Raw genomic sequence first — 24,576 nt, 5'->3', positions numbered from 1 at the left:
CCGTGGCCATAATCTTGCCAGCTGACTTTACTGTCTTTGCCTTCTTTGGGGCTGGTTCTCCTGTGGTAATCCATTGTTTGGACTGTTCTTTGGTTTCAGGAGTGTAGTGGTGTACCCATGTTTCGTCTACAGTTACGAGTCGACGCCAAAAGTCTTCCGGATTACGACGTATACGTGCCAAAAGAGCCTCAGAGGTGACCACGCGGGTTCGTTTGTTTTCAATAGTGAAACGCGGCACCCATCTTGCTGATATTTTTCTCATCCCCAATTTTTCATGCAAAATTGAAATGATTGTACCCTTTGATACCCCTGTGGCCTCAACCAATTCTCGCAATTTTAATCTTCTATCACTCAACACCATATCGTGGACTTTGTTGACCATTTCGGGCGTACTCACTTCTACGGGGCGTCCTGAACGAGGTTCATCTTTTGTTGTTGTACGGCCGCATTTAAATTCATTCACCCATTATAAACAGTCTTAAACACAGGGGCAGACTTGCCATGAACGGCATTCAACTCAATAGTGATTTCTTTTGGTGTAAGGCCTTTCAAATGAAATTGTTTTATCACCGCTCAAAACTCTATTTTTTCCATTTTTCAAATAAACCAATAACTTTTTGTTCAACCAACGCTCACAAAAAAACGACTTAATGAATCGAGCTGAAACTTTGTACGATATCTAATTAGTAGTATTGCTTGCCAAAAACATCATAATTTAAGCGTGACGAGCGCCATCTCTTGGATTATGTAAAGACTTATTGACCCCCCCTCGTAACTTTTGATCAATGCATTTTACGAAAAAATTACAAGAAACCTTCTCTTTACATAATGTACCATATTATTTAAAAAAAATTGATCGGTTCAAAAAATCATTTTTTCATATATTGTTTAATCAATCGCGTTTTAAACAAATTTCTACCCATTTTTTTTGAACCCACGATCTCTTGCACGGAAACTTGAATTCTTACCCTCTGAACCACTGTGACTTCCGCGTGAGGATCAAATTAGAAATAAAATTAATAACAAACTATACGTACTATGATATTCGTCAAAAAAATTTTTCGAATTAGTTAGGAAGGTTGACATTGATATATCCCTTAATTATTTCTTCTGACCGCATATTTACACTTTAACGAATTTACGAACATGTAAATATAATATGCCCACAGCTCATGTTCATAAAGTACGTAATAAAAAAATTATTACGATGATTGGATTGTTTCGTAAAATAAAATTTTTCTCTCTTATAAAATAATTTTTTTCATTCTGTAAAGTGAAACACAGGTATATCAACCTTATATCTAAAATTTTATTATCTCTTATCACGTGTATTTTTTTATCAATAGAATACTCTCTGAGAGTCATTATTCTGTTAATCATACAAACTTAATAAGATAGGTATAGTTATTTATAAGCATACTGTTTAAATGCGTAAGAAGATTTAGTAGCTTAAAAAACAGTTTTAAAAGTAAAACTAAAGAAAAATATTCACAAATAAAATAAAATAAGCTATGCTATCCTGTGCGCGTTTGAATTATTGTATAAAATATCACATATACTCCAAAGTCTACATGAAAAATAACCCAATATGATAATTCATAAGCAGGAAAATTGAATATTCAAGTTTGACTATTCAAATTATTTTTCCGTTACAGCTGGTATTTTAGTAGATGAGACGAGTATGTATATAATATATGGAATATGTAAATGCAATGTCAGTAGTCAGGAAAATAACTCTAACGATTAAAATACAGTAAAATGATGTAAGTACTCAACAACTGTAATCCATAAGTAACTAATTAATACATCAATGTTAATTGTTTATGTGCAGGTTAAAAAAGAAAACTTTATCGGTTTCATTGTGCGGAAGGTTAATAGTCGCATTCTTTTCCTTTGTAAATGTTGCTAATTGTGCAATAATTCCGATTGGTGAGCTCCCTTTGCTTTATGTAATTATTGTTATGAAGATTAAAATTTAATTTAATTCGGACAAACTTTTATCAAAAATAATATAATTCTTTTTAATTCAATGTATTAAAAAACCTAATATTCATGTATAAATATCCTCTTAATGTTAAACAGTAATAACTCAATCTTTTTCAAAATAATTGAAATAAGACTAGTAAAAAGCTAAGTCTGTTCTGTTATTGACTTTTTAATTTCATTTTTTTTTAATAGAGATGCTTTAATACTTAAATATTTCAAATTTGTAAATACCGAGAATATAGTTATACCGATTAATACACTAATTAATATATCTTATAAAGGATTAAATGACATTGGTACGAAAATTGTACAGCCAGAAAAAATCTGTTTGAAACAAGAATGTTTGGAAGCAGGTAAAGAAATTAAGTCGTCCTGATTCTTTTCAAATATTTCATCCAACTAAAACTTCTTTTGTATTTTGCAGCTTCAGTAATTTTGAAAAACATGGATACAACTGTGGAACCTTGCGAGAATTTTTATCAATTTGCGTGTGGTAAATTCTCAAAGGAATCAGTTATTCCAAAATCTGAATCAAGCGTGTCTCTCTTTAGTAGAACTGATAAAATACTAATGAAGCAGCTGAGGACAAGTTTAGAACGTAAGATGAAAAAAAATGCTCCGAGAACGTTCAAAGTGCTGCAGTCGTTTTATAATACTTGTATCGATATTGGTACATTTATAAATTGTTAACTACCTTATATCACCATGTTAAATTTTATATGATTTATTCTATGACACTTAATTTCAGCTAGAATCAACGAAACTAGTACAAAGGAAGTGTTGAATGTCTTGAAAAAACTTGGTAACTGGCCTGTCATCGTTGGTAAATCTTGGGATGATTCGAACTTTGATTGGAGAAAATTAATCTATCAAATGCGTAAAATTGGGTATACAGAAGCGATGAATTGTTTAATAGAGTTCGATATTGAAATAGATAAACAAGATAACAGGAGATATGTAATAACTGTGAGCATTTCTTAGCAATATATAAATTATATATCAAGGCATTATATAATATAGTCATTAACAAAATAAAACGTCAATTAACTCATTTTTCTCATTTATATAGTTAGATCAAGCATCCACAGGGCTCATGAAACAATACTTATCAAAAGGCTTCGAAGACAAAATTGTACAAGCCTACTATAAATATATGATCAATCTTGCCACAAGCCTTGGAGCTGAAAAAGAACGATCGAAAAAAGAACTGCGTGACTCCTTGAATTTTGAAATTGAGTTGGCAAAGGTATACGATCAATAAATAACTATTTTGTAATGAAAAAGCATCAATAAGAGAAAAATGAATTAGTATAACTTTTTCATTCGATACAGTAAAATTCTAATTTCAGATTTCTTTATCGTCCGAAGACCGTAGAAATATGTCTCAGCTGTACAATCCTATGACACTAGACGAATTACAATTAGAATATCCAGACATTTCCTGGAGCGAGTATTTAAATCGAATTCTGTTGCCACAAACTAAATTGTATAAATCCAGTTTTCCAATTATAGTTAAAGTTCCAAATTTTCTTAAAGCTTTATTAAAACTAATTAATAGTACTCCGAAGCGTGTTCTTGCCAATTATGCTATTTGGCGAGTTGTCCAAGAGTCGGATTCTTTCATGAATGAACACGTAAAACGCATTAAAGCTGATTTTATGGCGTCAATAATAGGCACAAACGTACAAGTACCACGATGGATACAGTGTCTTGACTACGTATCGCAAAATTTGCATTTGGCTATTGGAGCTTTGTATGTGAGAAAAAATTTTGATAAGAAATCGAAGGAAGTAGCTGAAAAACTTGTTAACAGAATGCGTCAGAGTTTTGCAGATATATTAGAAAAGGTTTGTTAATAAACTCGAAAGAGCCTTTTCATATAGTACAATTAAAAATTATATGTTTCAATGACTTTCTCAGACTGATTGGATGGATAAAAAAACTAAAGATGCTGCTAAAAAGAAGCTCCATTCAATGAAACATTACGTTGCTTACCCAGATGAGTTTCTTGAAGACGAAAAAATTGATGCCTATTTTCAGGATCTAAAAGTCAATTCGAAAAGTTTTTTGAAGAATCATCTGAATTTGATGATTTTCGAATTAAAAAAAAATTTGGAAAAACTGAAAAAGCCAGTCGATAAAACTGATTGGACCGAGAGAGGGTATGCCGCAATAGTGGATGCTTTCTATGACCTATCAATGAATAGCATTGGTGAGTGAAATTTGAGTGGTATCGGATTTTCAGTTAACACTGATTAACACGATTTGAAATTGAATTATTGCATACAGAAATTCCAGCGGGATTCTTGCAAGGTATATTTTTCAACAGTAGTCGGCCACACTATATGAATTACGCTACTATTGGTTGGATCATTGGTCATGAATTGACACATGGATTTGATGATGAAGGTAGTCAATACGACGAGCATGGCGATTTGGTCAACTGGTGGGATTCCGAAACAATGAAAGAATATCTTAACCGAACTCAATGTGTAGTTCAACAATATAGTAATTATACAGTTAATGGTTTGAAAGTGAGTTCAGTGATTCGTTTTACTCTTTTACAAGACATTTTCAAATGGACATTCATATATATGAAAAGTATTATTAGTAGCTTTTTTTCGTAAATAGTAACTGTAAGAATTTCTCATTGATTTATAGCTGAATGGTAATAATACGCGAGGTGAAAATATCGCAGACATCGGAGGCATCAAGGAAGCTTACTTCGCCTACGAAGAATATGAAAAAACTCATGGAGAAGAATCTGGTTTACCAGCGTTACCCTACTCACCTCGGCAACTGTTCTGGATAAGTGCGGCAAGTATCTGGTGCGAGAAGTCTAGACCTAAAATTTTGGAACATATAGTCAATATCGATGTTCATAGTCCTTGTGAGTTCCGTGTCGTTGGGTCTTTTTCTAATATACCTGAATTCTCTAGAGACTTTAATTGTCCTGTTGGATCTCCAATGAATCCTACTAAAAAATGTACAGTTTGGTAAATTTAATATCAGTACCGTCAGCCTTTCATATGCTATAAAATATAAAAAACGAATAAAAATGACCTATGATTCATGTATAATTCATGAATACGAGCATTTAGCATATTTTAGAAATGTAAATATTTTTATAATAATGTCATAATTAAATAAGCCATTATAATAGATGTGATCACCAACAATATCATATATAGCTATACTAATCCATTCGTACGTAATATCTGATTACTTTAGCTTGAAATAATCATACGTACGACGGGTTGCATACGAATGCTTCAACTATACTACATGACCGTTACACTCATTGCGCGCGTGATCCAAACTATACTATTATCTAAGCAAATTATTAACGTGTGATTGCCTTTTCCTTATAGCTATCTTAGTTCTATTATGGGATCTCCATAATTCTAAGTTATTAAAATATTTGTATCTGTAGACAGGAATCATTTTGTAAAGATATCAATTCGACGTTAACAAGAAAAATAAAATCCTGTTTTCTTACGTCAACTGAAATATTATTTGATATTATATGTTACTACAGAAAAATTAACAAACGATTGATTAATATAAAATGGTCTACACGGCATCATCGTGTATTTTATCATTTTTTAATGTTATGGATCTTCAACATCTAATTCATTCAATATTTATTTGCAAACACTATTGTATATAAAATTGAATGTTTTATATATAAATAATTATATAATAAAATTTAATTTTCAATCTTTATCGTAAAAAACGACTCCCTCGTAAGAGTCAAATTACAAACAATAATTAGCAAACTAATTTTCCATGATAATCTTTGACATCTGTTCCTGTATTAGTGAAGCAGTTTGACCTTCATATATCCACTGTTTCTTTTAAGCACATATTTTCAGTATAACGGATTTATGAAGCTCTAAATTAAATATGTACGAAGCTCATATTCGCGATAAAAATAGTACATTTATAAAATAAAATTGTTTTCTCTCAAAAAATATTTTTTTTCATTTTGCTAAGTAAAACACAGGTATATATCAATCTTAGATTTTTATTTTATAATATCTTAACATGTGTACCTTTTTATCAATAGAAAAATATGTGTCAACAATTAATCTCAAAATCATACAGAACGAATTTGCTAATTATAATTATTTAAAAAAATAAGTTATGAATACTTAAGAAAAATCCATAGCCTTAAAAATAATTTTCAAAGTAGTTTCTAAACTAAAACTAAGAAATAAATACAATAATCGTTTATAAATCAAACAAAATAAGTCATGTCATCATTTGAGTGTTCAAATTATTCTACAAAATATCACATACATTTAAAAATGAACAATCATATTTTATAGAACATAATAATCCATTGAACATGAAAAAGAAATATTATGTTCGAATATTCAGATAAAGACTCCGTAACAGATAATATTTTAATAGACCAAACGACTAAATATATAGCTAGAACTTGTGAACATAATATCAGTGGACTAAATGTGGTTTGGAGAATAACCGTAACGACTCAATTACAATAAAATGACGTAAGTACTTAACAACGGTTATCTGTCAGTAACTACTTTGTACTTCAATTTTAATTGTATATCTATAGGTTAAGAAAGATACATTTACCGGTTTCATTGGACGGAAGAGTTATTTTGATAGTTGCAATTTATTACTCATTTGTAAGTGTTACTAATTGTGCAGTAACTACGACTGGTATGATTATTTTATTTATATAACTTTTATTACGATAATTGCAATTCAGTTTTATTCTGACAAATTTTTCAGAAATAATATAATTTGTTTAATTTAATGTATACAGATAAATCCAATTTTCATGTACTCTCCCTTTGTAAAACTTTCATAACTCAATGTTTTACAAATGTTTGAAGCAGTAAAGTAAGATGAGAGCAGAAAATGCGAAAACTGTTCCACTATTGATTTTATATTTCATTATTTTTTTATTACAAAGAAAACATGTATTATTTCTTAATAATTTCAAATTTATAAATGGCATAAAAATAGTTAAACTAAAAAATGTATCTTCTAGGATTGAAGGACAAAGACGTTAATTCGAAAAATGAATCACAGGAAAAAGTCTGCGAAACACAAGCATGTATCGAAGCAGGTATACAAATCAAAGACCTCCCGAATGTTTCTAAATATTTCGTATTGTTAAGACTCAATCTTCTATTTTAGCATCGCTAATTTTGAAAAACATTGACACAAAAGCGGTACCTTGCGATAATTTTTATCAATTTGCGTGTGGCAAATTTTTAGAGGAATCAATTATTCCGGAATCCCAAAATAGCATATCTGCTTTTACTCGAACTAATGAAAAACTATTGAAGCAGCTGAGGACAAGTCTAGAACGTAAAATGGATAATAACGCTCCAAGAACGTTCAAAGTGCTGCAGTCATTTTATTATTCTTGTCTCGATATTGGTGCATAAATAATTTTTAAGTGCCTTATACTTTATCAAATGTTAATCTTATATCATTGTTTTATTACATTAATTTGTAGCTAAAATCAACGAAACTAGTACAAATGAAGTGTTGGATATACTGAAGAAACTTGGTGACTGGCCTGTTCTGGTCGGACAATCTTGGAACGCTTCCGACTTTGATTGGAAAAAATTAATCTATCAGATGCGTGAAATTGGATATACAGAAGCGATGAAATGTTTTATAGAGATAGGTATCAAAATATCCGAAGAAAATAATAACAGGAGATATGTAATAACTGTGAGAATTTTTTCCAAATACAAATCATTTATCAAGACACTATCCATTATGGTTATTACAAAAATAATACCGTACTGAACTTATTTTTTTATCAACGTAGCTGGATCAGGCATCTACAGGACTCGAACAAGAGTACTTGTCAAAAGGTTTCCAAGACAAAATTGTACAAGCCTACTATAAATATATGACCAATCTTGCGGAAGTCCTCGGAGCTGATGAACAACAATCGAGGAAAGACCTACGTGACTCTTTGGATTTTGAAATTGAGCTTTCGAAGGTATATGACAAAAAAAAAACTAAATTGAACAGCATCAACAATTAAAAAATAAATTCAAATAACTTCGTCATTCGCTTCAATAACATTACTATTTTAGATTTTTTTACCGAGAGAAGATCGTAGAAATAGATCTCAGCTTCACAATTCTATGACTCTACAACAACTAGAATCAGGATATCCAGATATTCCCTGGCGCGAGTATTTCAATAACATTTATTTTTCACAAACTAAATTTATTACATCTAACGATCAAATCATAGTGAAAGTTCCATATTTCCTTAAATCTTTAATAAATCTAATTAACAATACTCCGAAACGTGTTCTTGCCAATTACGCTATTTGGCGAGTAGTCCAAGAGTCGGCTTCTTTCATGAATGAACGCGTGAAACGCATCAAAGCTGATTTCAGTGCGTCAAAGACAGGTACAAATGTACAAAAACAACCATGGATCGAATGTCTGGAATACTTAAAGACAAATTTACATCTGGCTCTTGGAGCTTTGTATGTGAGAGAACATTTCGATAAGAAATCGAAGGAAGTTGCTGAAGAAGTTGTTCACGGAGTCCATGAAAGTTTTTTAGGTTTATTAGAAAAGGTTTGTTGATAAACTCTGAAGAGCTTTTTCGGTTAGTTAAATTACAAATTGTATGCTTCAATTACTTTCGCAGATTGATTGGATGGATGCAAAAACTAAAGAGACCGCTAAAAAGAAGCTCCGTTCCGTTAAAGAATACGTTGCCTACCCGGACGAATTCCTTGACGACGAAAAAATTGACACCTATTTCCAGGATCTAGTAGTTCATTCGGAAAGTTTTTTGAAGAGCCATTTAAATTTGAAGCTTTTCAAAGTCATAAAATATATAGAAAAATTAGGAAAGCCTGTTAATAGATATAATTGGATCGATAGAGGGTTTACCGCAGAAGTGGACGCTTTCTATGGTCTTCACATAAATAGCATTAGTAAGTGAAATCTAAGCAATATTGAATTTTCAGTCTACATTAAATAACACAGTTCGAAATTACGTACAGTCATTCCGGCGGGAATCTTGCAAGATATATTTTTTAACAGTCTTCGGCCACACTACTTGAATTACGCTGCTATTGGTTGGATAACTGGTCATGAATTAACACACGGGTTTGATGATCAAGGAAGTCAATATAACGAGTATGGTGATTTGATCAACTGGTGGGATCCTGAAACATTCAAAAATTATCGTAATCGAACTAAATGTATAATTCAGCAATACAGTAATTATACAGTTAATGGCTTGAAAGTGAGTTTGTTGATTCTCTTTTACGGAGAATTTCAAATGGATATAGAATAATATTAATTGTATTCGGGTATAGAATAATATTAATAGTAAGGATCTCTTATTGATTTACAGGTGAATGGTAAGAATACTCAAGGTGAAAATATCGCAGATAACGGAGGTATCAAGGAAGCTTACTTCGCTTATGAAGAATATGAAAAGACTCATGAGCAAGAATTAGGTTTACCTGGATTATCGTACACATCGCGGCAACTATTCTGGATAAATGCAGCAAATATCTGGTGCGACAAATCTAGACCTGAAAATTTGGAACACGTAATCAATACCGATGTTCATGGTCCTGCTGAGATTCGCGTCATTGGAACTTTCTCTAATATACCTGAATTTTCTAGAGACTTTAATTGTCCTGTCGGATCTCGAATGAATCCTATTAAAAAATGTACAGTTTGGTAAATGTACAGTTTATATTAGTATCATGATATTTTATTTTATCTGAGCAAATATTGAAAACAAATATAAATAATCTATAATTCATGTATAATATAAAATAATTTCGCATAGTTCAGAAAGAAAAATATTTTTATAATAGTTATCATTAAAAAAATCGTTCAAATGCACAAAACTTATTGTTAATAAATATATGCGAATAAAACCTACCATTTATTATAAAAACAATTGAAGCCCAGTTTAACTTTAAAAAATTGATAAAAATAAATGACCAGAATGTATAATATTTATTTAATAATTTTAGTTTTAATAAGGATTTCTACGATTTAACAAATTAATATCCTAGAAAATTAAGTTAAAAATTATTTAGTAAATGCCCTATCGAAATGCACGAATTTTTAAATATAGTTTCCGTTTAACTTCAATTTAATTAAAGCAATATGATTAATAAATAGTTAAATTTCATGTTTCAAATACGAATTAAGATAACAATAAATTGTAGTAAAGATTTGTAAGAAAGCTTGCGAGCTTGCAAGCTCTACTTTTTATTTTCGTATAAACAATTACTTGTTAATTGTATTTTACAGCGAATTTAAGATGTATTTTTGTTTTTAGTATAAAATAGCTTATATATATAAGGAATAGTGGTACTTTCCCTTTCCGCATAGTTTTGATAGTGATCCATGACAGTTTAGGCGAGATATCGCCGTTCTGGCGACAAAGGAATCCTGAGACTACGCCAAGCCTCAGGCACATCTGAGCTGTGTCATTGCCACCACGTCACATTTCATTGTAAAATATCAATTAGAGCTTAAAATAATTTGCAAAATTCATTTTTGGGGGTGGACTTTCATGGTGGATTTCACTCTCTCAAAGTATTTTTCCACCGATAAAATAAAACACGTGTTATTTATTGTAACGATGTAAATTGCTGGATCTTAATTCAGCGCCTTGCGTTGGTTTTCACAACGCGTTTTTCATCCCCAATCCATCTTTGACCGATGACGAATAGTAAATCGAGCATGCACAACAATGAATCGGACGTCGATCACACGCGTCAGCTCGAGGCATGCAAGTTCGTTGGCAGAATATCCTTGGACGTCGGACTGTCAAAATCTCCTCTTCAGCGCTCTGTCCATTCTTCGCCGATGTCTGGGATCCATGTTCATCAACCTCGTAAAACTACTGCCAGAGCAACGATGGCAAGAATTAAAACCTTACCCACAGTTATAAGAGGAGCAGATTGGAAGAAAGTCCGGTGGTACAAGGACTACCTTCGTTTCCACTTTTTACAAGAATAAGATAAGTTCCCTGTAGTCAGCGCGCGCCGTTAGAAACAATAATAAAAAAGAAACTCTAGAGGCTTTTATATCGAAACTCTAAAATTTTGAATCTGGAAAAACTATTATAAATAAATGAAATTTATATACTGTGTGTCCTCGCATAAATATCGTATATTGAATTTTGTAAATTTCACGAATGTGAAATAGTGAGAACGATTAAATAACAATTATTAAGTATCAGAGTCGGGCGTATCAAGACTTATTTATTTCTCCCGGATTAATAAACACATTCATTTCATGATTTTCCTATGATCTGCAACATACTAAAAGAATATTGAAATCGGTGTGGTCGGGTTAGGGGAGATTCCTTGTAAATCGATTCTTTTATTTACAACAAATCTTAAAATCAACTAATTTTTTTATATAAATAAACTTTTCTACAGGTAGATTAACCGAAACTAAAATTTGCACATAATATTTAGTGGAAGGTGTATAAAATGAAGTTTTACATATCTACTACATGTATCATGACGAATATTGCTAATATCTGGGGAGTATCACGGCCTACCATAACACAATATTTAAATGCTAGTGTTAGAAAGTAATCTTAGCATGATGCGGACGTTTGCACCCGAGTGAAGCTAGCACGTGTATCGAAATATATCATACTTAAATCCTTCCTTTTTAAAATAGAGGTTGTAAAGCTGATTTGACGGAAAAGAGGTACATGGTACAATAATAATAATCATTGATGTTATACATAATCAGTTCGAAATCAATTTTATTATATATATATATACACACACACACACACACACATATATATAATAAAAATAATAAATATCATAAAATATTTATAACATATATAAATAATTTATAATATATATCATAAAAAATAAGATTTTAAATATTTTTCAATAAATAATATTCTCCATATCTTAGTACTCCTTAAGATTTCTTCACCGAAAGAAGAATGTAGAAATATTTTTAAGCTTTATCACTCTATAACAGTTGAAAAGCTTGAGTCAAAATATTTAGTCATCACTCTGAAGGAATATTTGAGCAAAACTCTACCGTCACATCTTGGAATAGACTTCATTAAATTCATAAAACACAGACATTAGAAATCTGAACCGTATGAAATCCGCCACTAAGCTTATTTCTAAGATACCAAAGCGTACTTTTGCTTACTATTTAATCTGGCGCATGACTGCAGAGTCAACAAGCTTTTTAAATAATCGAGTGCGGTCTATTGAAGTAGAAATTCTAACGTTAGTATACGATAAAATGAATCTACAGCAGCCTAATTGAGGAGAGTGCGTTGATTACACAACTGACTACTTTGCAAAAAGTTATAGAAGATATAAAAAGAAGTTGAATCAAAAGCTTTATTACATCAAACAGCATAAATATATGTTTTATATGAAATTCTCAAATATCGCGATTGAACTGATCTCAATTACACGAAATGGCAATGACAGCATTATTTACTCAAATCGAATTTATTTCATGATTTCGAATAAATTTACTAGAGTGAAATGATTCTATAATATTACGCTATTTTTATATTTTTATAACTTGTATTACATTTTTATTGTATTTTTCAAACTTTTGAATGGTGATTTTTCAGCACACAACTTGGAATGATATAAACTTAAAACTTCATTGATTACATTATTAAACATTTTTAAATCATAAATATCAATGTAACTGTATGTTTATTTACCAATAAATAATGGTCGGCTATAGCTATATACATACATAGTATGTATGTAATATATGGAATATGTAAATGTATAGTTTGGTAAATGGTAATTTAGTACGATCAGATTTTAATGTCCTATAAAATAAGAAAAACGAATGTAAATAATCTATGATTAATGTGTTATAAAATAAGTTTCATTGTTTTAGAAATAAAACCTTTTTATAAAAAATTTATAATTAAAGACTTTACAAATGCACCGAAACTTATTGTTCGTGAAATTCCGCAAATAAAATAAAATATTTTCCAAAAACATTTTTCAATATAAAAATGTATTTTTTATATTGAACAATAAATTATTGCAGAAATATACGTAAGTTATTTAGAATAAATGCGGCCATACTGTTTGACATCATATACTGTAGAAAAATGAACTATTTCCGTATGTTTGCCTTTCTTTAATGATTATATGTTACCGAAACACTTGTTAGTCATGCGTATAATATAATTTGGGTTCGTTTTATACAGATACCGATTTAATGTGAACATGAACAATAAAATAATATTTGCTTAGAAAATAAAATATTATATTTCGACAGAAAAATCAGCAGGCGATTAATTAACATAAAATGTTCTATAATACGTTATTGAATATATTTTATCATTTTTAATAATGCATATAACATTAAACATGTAATTCATTAAATATTTTCTTCTAACCCTATATATAGGAATAACCCTCTATCGTTCCCTCAGACGCGCCTATATTTGCCCTATTTGTCCTTTTTTGAACTTCATTTGCCCCTCCTGTTACCTCTTTTATCAGTTGTTTTTATAAATAATAATTATTTTTCTTTATGAATTATAAGAAATTTATAATTGTTTGTTGAAATTTATAACTATTTGAATATTAATGATTTTAAATTCAATGAAATAGAATACTTTACAGATGTACCTGAAAATCTTCATATTATTGTCAAACGATTTGTACATATTGTTTATTTTTACTCTTTTTTTTTCTATTGAATAAATAACTATTAATGAGATTATAAATTTTTTCTCTAATTCCATGTCCGTATAATTTATTAAGTAATATTGTATGATCAACTGTATCGAAAGCTTCGGCAAAATCTAAAAAAGCGATACTATTGGTTTTTCTGAATCAAGTTGCTTGTAAATATTGTTTGTTATGTAATATAAAGCATCCTTTGTGCTTCTATTTTTCTTAAAACCAAATTGTTTATTCGAGAACAAATTATAATTTTCTATAAATTGCAATATTTTTCTATGTAATAGTACAAAAGTTGACCTTCATATAACCTTGAAAATTGAGTTAAAGGTAAAATCAAAGGTCACACTTCTCTTTAAACCCTACAACTTTAGTAATGACTATTTTTCCGATTTCTGCAGTTTCAGAAGAGATTCAAGTGTGCATTTGGAATAGGAAAGTCTACATTTTACTTTTCGTTAGTGGTGTAATTCAATCGCTTCTAACATCTTAAAAAGCATCATAGCAAAAAAATCATAAGTAATCAATTTGAGGTTTTTTCAAGATCTTTTAATTTTTATTAGAATTTTTCATCCATTATCTATAATTTTAATAATACAAGTGATTGAAGAAATTGAAAAACTTGGAAAATGAACATTGATTAAAGTTGTATAAAAAATAGAAAAAATGACTTCAAAAATTTTCGCACCCTATAGAAAGCTAATTTTCGCTTCTACTTAAATTTGCCTTATTTATATTCCACAATCAATAGAATCGGAGATATTTTTGTTTAAAAAAAAAACTTTTCTTCCATAAAAGTTTCGCAAATTTATGACCGGTACTGTATATATATAAAAAACTTCCTCTCGTGAAAGCCAAATTTGACAAAATAAATATTTAACATGATTATCTTTGACATTTTTTCCGTGTCTGTGAGGAAGTTTGACCTTGACATGATCCCTATTTTTCTAACAACGCATATTTTTAGTATTCCCGATTTAATAACTCGAAATAAAATATAACCGTAGCTTACGTTCGTAATAAAAATAGTATATGATGGAGAATCAGGTAAAGGACGTAATACAAAGATAATGACGTTTATTTGTTTCTTGAAATATAAGTGTTATCTCCAGTACAATTATATTTTCTGTTCTACAAAGTTAAACACACGTACACCTAAATCTTGTATCTAAAATTTTATTATCTCTCAGCATGTGTACTTTTTTCTAGTAGAACAATCGCTGCGAGCTATTTTTCTGTTCACGATACTCAGTGAATTAGCTATCTACAGTTATTTTACAAAACAGCTTTTAAATATGTAAAAAGAGTCAGTAGCTTTAAAAATAGTTTTCAAGGTAGTTTCAAAAATAAAAACAAGAAAAATATGTGATAATTACTGACAAATAAAACAAAATCAGGCATTGTCACATATCACATGTAATCCAAAACGAACAATTAATTCTCATATTTCAAAGATTATGATAATTTAATATTTAAGTTTGAGTATTGAGATAAAGTCTTCGTGACAGATGGCATTTAGTAATTGACGTGAGTACGTATATAATATACGGAACTGGTAAACGTAATGTCAGTAGTCTGAAGAATGACTGTAACGACCAAAATATAGTCCAATGGCGTAAGAACTTGAATATTATCCATGAGTCACTATCTCGAAAACATTAAATTTAATTGTTTATGTGTAGGCTTAAAAAGACACCTTTATCAGTTTCATTGTGCGGAAGGGCTGATATTCAAGCAATAGTCGCATATTTAATAGTCGCATTTTTCTTCTTTGTTAATGTTACTAATTGTACAATAATTTCGATTGGTAAGCTTACTCTGCTTAATATAATAAATTCTTATTACAATTATAATTCAATTGAAATCTGATAAATTAATAAATAAAATATAAATTAATGATAAATTTAATATAATAGAAATAATAAAATTTTTTTATTTAATGCATTAACAATAATCCTAATTAATTTTCATGTTATCTCATAAGAAAAGACGTTCATAACTTAATTTTTTTACAATTAATCTTTTAACGCTCGATGGCCAAAATTTTAACGCCAACTTCCAATTCGTGCTTTTCAATAATAAACCGCGTGGAAAATATATTGGGATACATATCATTGCCTCAAAAATATCATCTTTAGAATGTCATAACCAAATATATCAATAAATGACTGCAACAATTATTTATTTTTAACAATAAACAAGAAAAAAATGCAGATTTTCGATTTTTTAAGGAATTTTTTCACTATGTTCTCGATACTTAAGAACATTCTAAGTCATCAGGATATGGGACCCAAAAGTTGTAATTCAAAAATATACTGTAAGATACTTACAGATCCGACATTTCGGACCTGCCATTTTTAATTTTGATAAGCTAATAATGAAGATCTAATGGTCCTGAGAGTTCATAAAACTATTGAATAAAGAGGATTAAAGACTGTACAGTGACTATTATAGCTATGTAAAAACGTCATTTTAGCTGACACATCATAATCACAATTTTGAAAATCAATTGTCTGAGCTAATTTTGCTAATATGTAATTTGTTGTCACAAAAATTAGAAAAGTAATTTTGCCCGTTAAAACTTTGATAAGATTTAAAAAATGCATATTAATGAGATTTTGCAATAATTTTGGGCGTTCGGGTACTATTTTAGAATGGTTAATAATAAAAATCAAAGTATCTCACAGTATATTTTTGAATTACAATTTTTGGATCCCGCATCCTGATCACTTAGAATGTTCTTAAGTACCAAGAACATAGTTAAAAAAATTCCTAGAAAAAATCGAACATCTGCATTTGTTCTTATTTTTTGTTAAAAATAAATAATTTGCAGTCATTTATTAATAAATTTGGATATGCTATGCAAAAGATAAAATTTTTCAGGCAATGACATGTATTCCAATATATTTTCTCAATATATTTTCCACGCAGGTTATAATTGAAAAGCACGAGCTTGAGTTGACATTAAAATTTTAGCCATCCGACCGTTAGTTAATTGAAGTAAGACAAATGAAAATGCGAAAACTACTCCTATACTAATTTATGCATTACATTTATTACTGCATTTCTTAATAATTTCAAATTTATAAATGCCATAAAAATAGTTAAACTAAAAAATGTATCTTCTAGGTTTGAAGGACAAAGACGTTAATTCGAAAAATAAATCACAGGAAAAAGTCTGCGAAACACAAGCATGTATCGAAGCAGGTATACAAATCAAAGACCTCCTGATTGTTTTCAAATATTTCGTATTGCTAAGACTCAATCTTGTATTTTAGCATCGCTAATTTTGAATAACATTGACACAAAAGCAGTACCTTGCGATAATTTTTATCAATTTGCGTGTGGCAAATTTTTAGAGGAATCAATTATTCCGGAATCCCAAAATAGCATATCTGCTTTTACTCGAACTAATGAAAAACTATTGAAGCAGCTGAGGACAAGTCTAGAACGTAAAATGGATAATAACACTCCAAGAACGTTCAAAGTGCTGCAGTCATTTTATTATTCTTGTCTCGATATTGGTGCATGAATAATTTTTAAGTGCCTTATACTTTATCAAATGTTAATCTTATATCATTGTTTTATTACATTAATTTGTAGCTAAAATCAACGAAACTAGTACAAATGAAGTGTTGGATATACTGAAGAAACTTGGTGACTGGCCTGTTCTGGTCGGACAATCTTGGAACGCTTCCGACTTTGATTGGAAAAAATTAATCTATCAGATGCGTGAAATTGGATATACAGAAGCGATGAATTGTTTTATAGAGATAGGTATCGAAATATCCGAAGAAAATAATAACAGGAGATATGTAATAACTGTGAGAATTTTTTCCAAATACAAATTATTCATCAAGGCATTATTTATTATTATAGTCATTACAAAAATAATACCTCACTTAATTTATTTTTTGTATGGATGAAGTTGGATCAGGGATCTACAGGACTCGAACAAGAGTACTTATCAAAAGGTTTCCAAAACAAAATTGTACAAGCCTACTATAAATATATGACCAATCTTGCGGCAGTCCTTGGAGCTGATAAGCAACAATCAGAGAAAGAACTGCGCGATTCTTTGAATTTTGAAATTGAGGTTTTGAAGGTATGTGACAAAAAAAAAACTAAATTGAATAGCGTCAACAATTAAAAAATAAACTCTAATAACTTCGTCATTCGCTTCAATAACATTATTATTTCAGTTTTTTTTACCGAGAGAAGAGCGTAGAAATATGTCTGAACTGTACAATTTTATGCCTCTAGAACAATTAAAATCAGAATATCCAGATATCCCTTGGAGCGAGTATTTCAATCAAATTGTGTCGCCACAAACTAAATGGATTACAGAGAATGATCTTATCTTAGTTAAAGTGCCAAGTTTCCTTAAATCTTTATTAAAACTAATTAATAATACTTCGAAGCGTGTTCTTGCCAATTATGCTATTTGGCGAGTAGTTCAAGAGTCGACTTCTTTCATGAATGAAAATGTGCAACGCATCACAGCTGACTACAGTGCATCAATAACAGGTACAAATGTACAAGAACCACGATGGATACAGTGTCTTGACTACGTATCGCAAAATGTGCATTTGGCTGTTGGAGCTTTGTATGCAAGAGAACATTTCGATAAGAAATCGAAAAAAAGTGCTGAAGAGCTTGTTAACAGATTGCGTCAGAGTTTTGCTGATTTATTAGAAAAGGTTCGTTGATAATCTCTAAAAAGCTTTTTTTGGTTAGTTCAATTATAAAATGTATGCTTCAATGATTTTCTTAGACTGACTGGATGGATGAAAAAACTAAAGAGGCCGCTAAAAAGAAGCTTCGTTCAATGAAAAATTACGTCGCTTATCCGGACGAGTTACTTGAGGATAAAAAAATTGATGCCTATTTCCAGGAACTAGAAATTAATTCGGAAAGTTTTTTAAAAAATCATCTGAATTTAAAGCTTTTTAAATTCAAAAAGATTTTGGAAAAACTGAAAAAACCCGTCGATCAAGATGATTGGACGGAGAGAGGGTATATTACAACAGTGGACGCATTTTATAAACTTTCAATGAATATCATTGGTGAGTGAAGTTTAAGTGATATTGGTTTTTTAGTTAACATTAACTAAGATCATTTGAAATTGCATGCAGAAATTCCGGCGGGAATATTGCAAGGCGTATTTTTCAACAGTAGTCGGCCGCACTACTTGAATTACGCTGCGATTGGTTGGATAATTGGTCATGAATTAACACATGGGTTTGATGATCAAGGAAGTCAATATAACGAGTATGGTGATTTGATCAACTGGTGGGATCCTGAAACATTCAAAAATTATCGTAATCGAACTAAATGTATAATTCAGCAATACAGTAATTATACAGTTAATGGCTTGAAAGTGAGTTTGGTGATTCTCTTTTACGGAGAATTTTAAATGGATATTCGGGTATAGAATAATATTAATAGTAAGGATCTCTTATTGATTTACAGGTGAATGGTAAGAATACTCAAGGTGAAAATATCGCAGATAACGGAGGTATCAAGGAAGCTTACTTCGCTTATGAAGAATATGAAAAGACTCATGAGCAAGAATTAGGTTTACCTGGATTATCGTACACATCGCGGCAACTGTTCTGGATAAATGCAGCAAATATCTGGTGCGACAAATCTAGACCTGAAAATTTGGAACACGTAATCAATACCGATGTTCATGGTCCTGCTGAGATTCGCGTCATTGGAACTTTCTCTAATATACCTGAATTTTCTAGAGACTTTAATTGTCCTGTCGGATCTCGAATGAATCCTATTGAAAAATGCACAGTTTGGTAAATGTAAATTGTTTATTTGCACCATTAGATTTTCGTATCTGATAAAATATTAAAAACAAAAATAAATAATCTATTCGTGTATATATGGATTATTCTTGGCTATTTCGATTGACTTATAACCCTTAGGTTACGGATTTTTTTTAATTTTGCACAATTGTTGTACACATGAAAGTGAGATTTTTTACAAATTTTGATGAGGATACATTAATTGTATTAAAAGTTATTAACAATTATAGTAAAATGATAAACAATTTTCAATCGGCTATATTTTAAAAACTAATAAAGATATCGAAGTCGGATTTTTTTTTAAATACTTCTAATGCCTTAAAATTTCGAAATAATTACAACAATAAACAATAAAAAATTTTTTTCAAAAGTTATTAACTTTTTGTTTAAAAAATTGCTAATATCTCAAAAAGTATATATTTTTTTTTTATAAATTTGTGCTCCTACGTATTCCTGAGGATTTTTGCTATTGAAATCAATCATAAAATTCAAGGGCCCGACATATCGTTGTTGGCTATTTCATTTTAAAAGTAAAACACTTCACAACAAGAAAAGTAATTCCTCATCATATCGCTATTTAATATTATCAGAAAAAAATAAAAAAGTTGCGACATAAAGCCGTTATTAGATATTCTGAGTAAACTTCGAGGCTGGTCCGTTCTCAATGAAAAATTTTGGAACGAAATAGAATTAGATTGGAAAAATGTAGTTTAGCAATTTCGACGGATCAGTCACATTAAATATTTGAATTCTTTAATAAATATTGGAAATGAAATTAACGAAAAAAATAATACAATGCAATAAGAGTAAGAGGTAATACAATTATCTTCTGTTCATACGAAATTGAGTAACATAATATGTATGTTTTAATTGTTCGAATGGTTTATTCATTTTCAAAGCTACAGCAATAGTATTTGCGATAGTGTTACCATCGACTCATTCTTCAATAATCCTTTTTAGAATAATTGGTGCGCGAGTCTTCAGGTGCCAATTCATAAGTTATCATCATGCCGATGTATCCAAAAAAACATTTTATTTGTTGCATGCTGCGTTCAAGAGTCCTGAATACAATATTGATATTCAAATAACAGATGAATAACGGTCACTATTGTTGGATTCTTGGTCAGGACAGACGAAAAAGGTAAATATAAATATTAAAAGTAAAGTCATTATAATCAATATTATACCTACTGAAACGGTAGAATTAGTCTAACCTAAGGACGTCTATGGATTTAAACCGTGGATTCGGCAATTCTTTTTCAGCTATGGTCCTTTTGTAAATTTTTGATATAAATTTACATTCACGAAATAACATCTTGAAATTACAGTTTCCGATACACAACCAGTTTTCATCACCACAATTTGTTGAAATTTGCATGTTGGAAAAGTGGTGATATGTCGACGTAAAAAGCTTAACCCATTATGGCTCATGCAAAACCTGAATACGATAACAACAAAGTAACTACGCCGACGTTTGCATAATCAAAAAATAAAATGTACATATTTTTTCTTATGCAATTTGCAATTGTTTATGAAGAATTATTAAAAAATAATAACTTATTAAAAAATTCGATTACGGAATTTAGTTTTTCAAAATTATAAATTATTGAAAATTATCGATTACGTATCCAGATTTTTCATGGGTCTAAATGTCTTTTTAGTAAATGTCTAAAGTACTTTTATATCTAACATGGAAAAGAGCATAATAAAATTTAACTTTTCAACAGGTATATAAAAAATTTGAAGAAATAAAGTGGAACGCTAAAATAAAAGATCGAATAAAACTATTCAACAGCACTGGTAAAGATAGTAAAAGCATATGGAAATATTTCAATGATAAGCTAAATAAAAATTCGTCAAAGTGTGATTCGTACTTATCAATCGAAAATATTGTCAATATGTACACTGACTATGAAAGTTGATGGGATATTGAATCATTTTTCGGTAAAGCGGCATTAAAATTAGCAAAAAAAATTAAAGTAAGCAAGATTGATTTATTTTATAGAATTAATGACTACTTTTATATTCGGTATACTGACTCTAATGTGATATCAAAGATTATTCAAATCCTTAAAATTAAAGTTGGCGGAGTCAATGGAATTAGCAAAAGAATTTTAAAGACACTGAACGCTTACATTAGCTTTCTATTAGAGTGCCTTTTAAATAGATGCATCTATAAAGCACATTGATCTGTGACCCTTGAAATCGCTGAAATAGTACCGATGCACTAATCTAGAAAAAAAATTTTCTCAGCTAATTACAGACCGATATCTATAATATCAAACTTAATAATAATAGCCAACATTTTTGAAAAACTAATCTACGTTATGCTGTATAAATATCTTACAAAAAATCAAATCATTTATGGCAAACAGTTTTGTTTTAGGAAGAAAATTGGAACCAAAGATGCACTATCATATATGTTAAATCTAATAATTGGAGATGATATAAACAAAAAAGTAATAGCAGTTGTCTTAGAATTGGTAAAGGCATTTGACACCGTTGATCATAAAATTTTACTTGCAAAGTTGGAGAGATACGAAATACGTAGTCTAATTAATGATCCTTTCAAAAACTATTTAACTGACAGACAGTAATATGTCAAGATTTAAGATTATCAAAGTAACTTATCTGTAGTCATACTAGGTATTTGAAATAATTACAAATTCCCTATTTCATAGAATTGACACATATGGCATAATAGCTTAGGAAAGAGCTTATAGTACCTTGTATATTATACGAAAAATACAGAATAAATTGATAAAAATTTTACATAAAAAAGATAATAATACGGTACACCCACTCTCAATAAGAAAAGCATTCTTACTGGAAACGGTCAAGGAAAATTACAGTGCAATATCTATGGAATTGATAAGTTCAAATAGTCATTAAACTTACATAGTCGTCGTTTCATTGCTTTCAATGATTGAAAGAATTTAACGATGAAATAAAAGCCCTGAATTTCAGCCAAAAAAATAGTATAAGAAAAATTAAAAACTGGATTAGAAGCAACACAAGGCTACTAATGGAACTAGAATTATTAAACAAGATGGATCGACTACGAAAATACGTTAAAATAATGTGATTATTACAGTCTTAGTTATTCACATAATTTTATATTTCTATTTTGTTAATTTTGTATTATTAATATTTTATGTCTTATTTTATTTATTTTAATGTCAACTTGCATATAGGTTTTCATAATTTCTGCAAGAAAGTACGATTTTGTTATACCTTTGACAATAAACAATAAACAATGATGCATGCTGAGTATAGCAAATCTTACGAGTAGATGCACAGCGTACAAAAAAAAATTACTTCAATATTTTTTTTTAAATAACGCTTGCAAAGCTAATTTACCCGAAAACAGACACTAAGTACGATCGTAAAACTCATTGATGTTTTTTATAAATAATCAGTTGGAAAATATTCTCGTTGAGTTATTGAAAAATATGAGTGGTACTCATAATAAATCACTTAAAATAATGAAATATCACATATCAAACTATCGAGAGTTTATCCTCATATTTTCATATTCGTACGTAAGTTGAAATAGAATGAGTCACAACAGTAGAAGAATTGGAAATGTACTTTACAAAGCTTTGAGATTTCAGTTAGAATAAACGTTACATTCCGTATTGTAATAGATTTACAGAGAGAAAGACTTTATATTTGAAAGTCTAGTTTATTCAATTTGCTGGTTGATGACAATATGACAGTGTTAGGTTCGGATCGAATAGATTCAATAAATAGAAAAAGTTGAAAGTTTGTTAAAAGACCCTGAAAATAATTTGTATTGGATTTGAAACAAATTCAATACATTCGTACTTAATATTCCATTCGTACTTAACATTTGATTATTCTAACTTGCAATAATAATCTTACGCACGACGGGTAGCTGAATGGAAATGTTTCAAATATACTACGTGATCATTATAATCATTGTGCGCGTGAACTAAAACATATACTATTATCTAGGCTAACTATTATCGTGTGTGTAGCTTTACCATGTGTTTGTTTTTTTCTTATAGCTATCTTCGTTCTATTACGTGATTTCTCAAATTCTAAGTTATCAAAACACTCGTATCTGTAGATCGGGATCATTTTGTACAGATACCGATTCTATGTAAACAAAAAAAGTAAAATACTGTTTTTTTAGGTTATTTACAGTATTATTTGATATTATATCTTTCTACAGCAAACTTAACAAACGATATTTTTTAATGCTATGTACATAATCGTCAGCGCATAATTCATTCAATATTTATTTACAAACGCATACAAAATTGTATGATTTATATATAAATAATTATATAATAAAATTTAATTTCGAAATTTTTCTTATAAAAAACGACTTTCTCGTAAGAGTCAAATTTAAAACAATAAATAGCAAACTATTATTTATCATGATAATCTTTGACAACTATTTCTGCGTCAGTGAAGAAGTTTGACCTTCATATATCCGCTGTTTCTTTTAAGCACATATTTTCAGTATAACGGATTTATGAAGCTCTAAATAAAATATGTCCGCAACTCATATTCGTGATAAAAATAATTCGTGATAAAAAACTAATGACGACGAATTAACATTTTGTAAAATAAAATTATTTTCTCCTACAATATAATTTTTGCATTCTGCAGAGTAAAACATAGACATATATCAATTTAATTTAATTTTTATGATTTCTTAACACGAGTATTTTTTTATCAATAGAAAAATCTCTGCTATTATTCACTTTGAAACCATACAGAACGAAATAGCTAATTATAATTATTAGAAAAAATAGCTTTTGGATGCAACAGCTCAAGAAATCGTTTACACAATCGTTTTAAAAATAAAAAAGAAAAAAATGAAATAATGATTTCAATTAAACAACATATTCATTGCACAGATGAAAGTGAACAATTGATTCTCATATTTTGAAGAATAATCGCATCATAATTCATTCAACAGGAAAATGACATATTTATGTTTGAATATTCAGATAAAGTCTTCGTGACACGTGGTATTTTAATAGACAAAACGACTAGGTATATAATAGATAGAACTCATAAACGTAATAT

General features: G+C 29.6%; 3 protein-coding genes across 3 annotated transcripts; all 3 read left to right on the top strand.

Moving 5' to 3' along the window:
• Nucleotides 1-1,758: 1,758 nt before the first annotated feature.
• On the top strand, nt 1,759-4,986 carry LOC131663984 (neprilysin-2-like). Its single transcript, XM_058934797.1, has 9 exons — nt 1,759-1,763; nt 2,179-2,339; nt 2,411-2,656; nt 2,735-2,952; nt 3,056-3,232; nt 3,336-3,833; nt 3,907-4,198; nt 4,276-4,520; nt 4,648-4,986. The coding sequence occupies exons 1-9, from the start codon at nt 1,759-1,761 to the stop codon at nt 4,984-4,986; spliced, it is 2,181 nt and encodes a 726-aa protein (XP_058790780.1).
• A 1,452-nt stretch (nt 4,987-6,438) lies between these two features.
• LOC131663964 (neprilysin-2-like) lies at nt 6,439-9,935 on the top strand. Its single transcript, XM_058934770.1, has 10 exons — nt 6,439-6,503; nt 6,572-6,678; nt 7,013-7,090; nt 7,162-7,407; nt 7,487-7,707; nt 7,808-7,984; nt 8,082-8,579; nt 8,653-8,944; nt 9,014-9,258; nt 9,370-9,935. Exons 1-10 carry the CDS (start codon nt 6,499-6,501, stop codon nt 9,706-9,708), a joined length of 2,208 nt encoding a protein of 735 aa, XP_058790753.1. The 5' UTR covers nt 6,439-6,498; the 3' UTR covers nt 9,709-9,935.
• Nucleotides 9,936-15,275: 5,340 nt separating this feature from the next.
• Nucleotides 15,276-19,579, top strand: LOC131663963 (neprilysin-2-like). The gene is made up of 10 exons (XM_058934768.1): nt 15,276-15,311; nt 15,379-15,503; nt 16,826-16,903; nt 16,975-17,220; nt 17,300-17,520; nt 17,625-17,801; nt 17,899-18,396; nt 18,471-18,762; nt 18,832-19,076; nt 19,169-19,579. The coding sequence occupies exons 1-10, from the start codon at nt 15,307-15,309 to the stop codon at nt 19,505-19,507; spliced, it is 2,226 nt and encodes a 741-aa protein (XP_058790751.1). The 5' UTR covers nt 15,276-15,306; the 3' UTR covers nt 19,508-19,579.
• The last annotated feature ends 4,997 nt before the right edge of the window (nt 19,580-24,576 follow it).

The sequence above is a fragment of the Phymastichus coffea genome, unplaced genomic scaffold, assembly GCF_024137745.1.
Source record: "Phymastichus coffea isolate CEN01 unplaced genomic scaffold, Cenicafe_Pcof_1.1 PCOF00039, whole genome shotgun sequence".
In the NCBI taxonomy this organism is placed as follows: Eukaryota; Metazoa; Arthropoda; class Insecta; order Hymenoptera; family Eulophidae; genus Phymastichus; species Phymastichus coffea.
The sequence above is the reverse complement of the archived record's forward strand: the minus strand, read 5'-3'. Positions and strand labels throughout refer to the sequence as shown.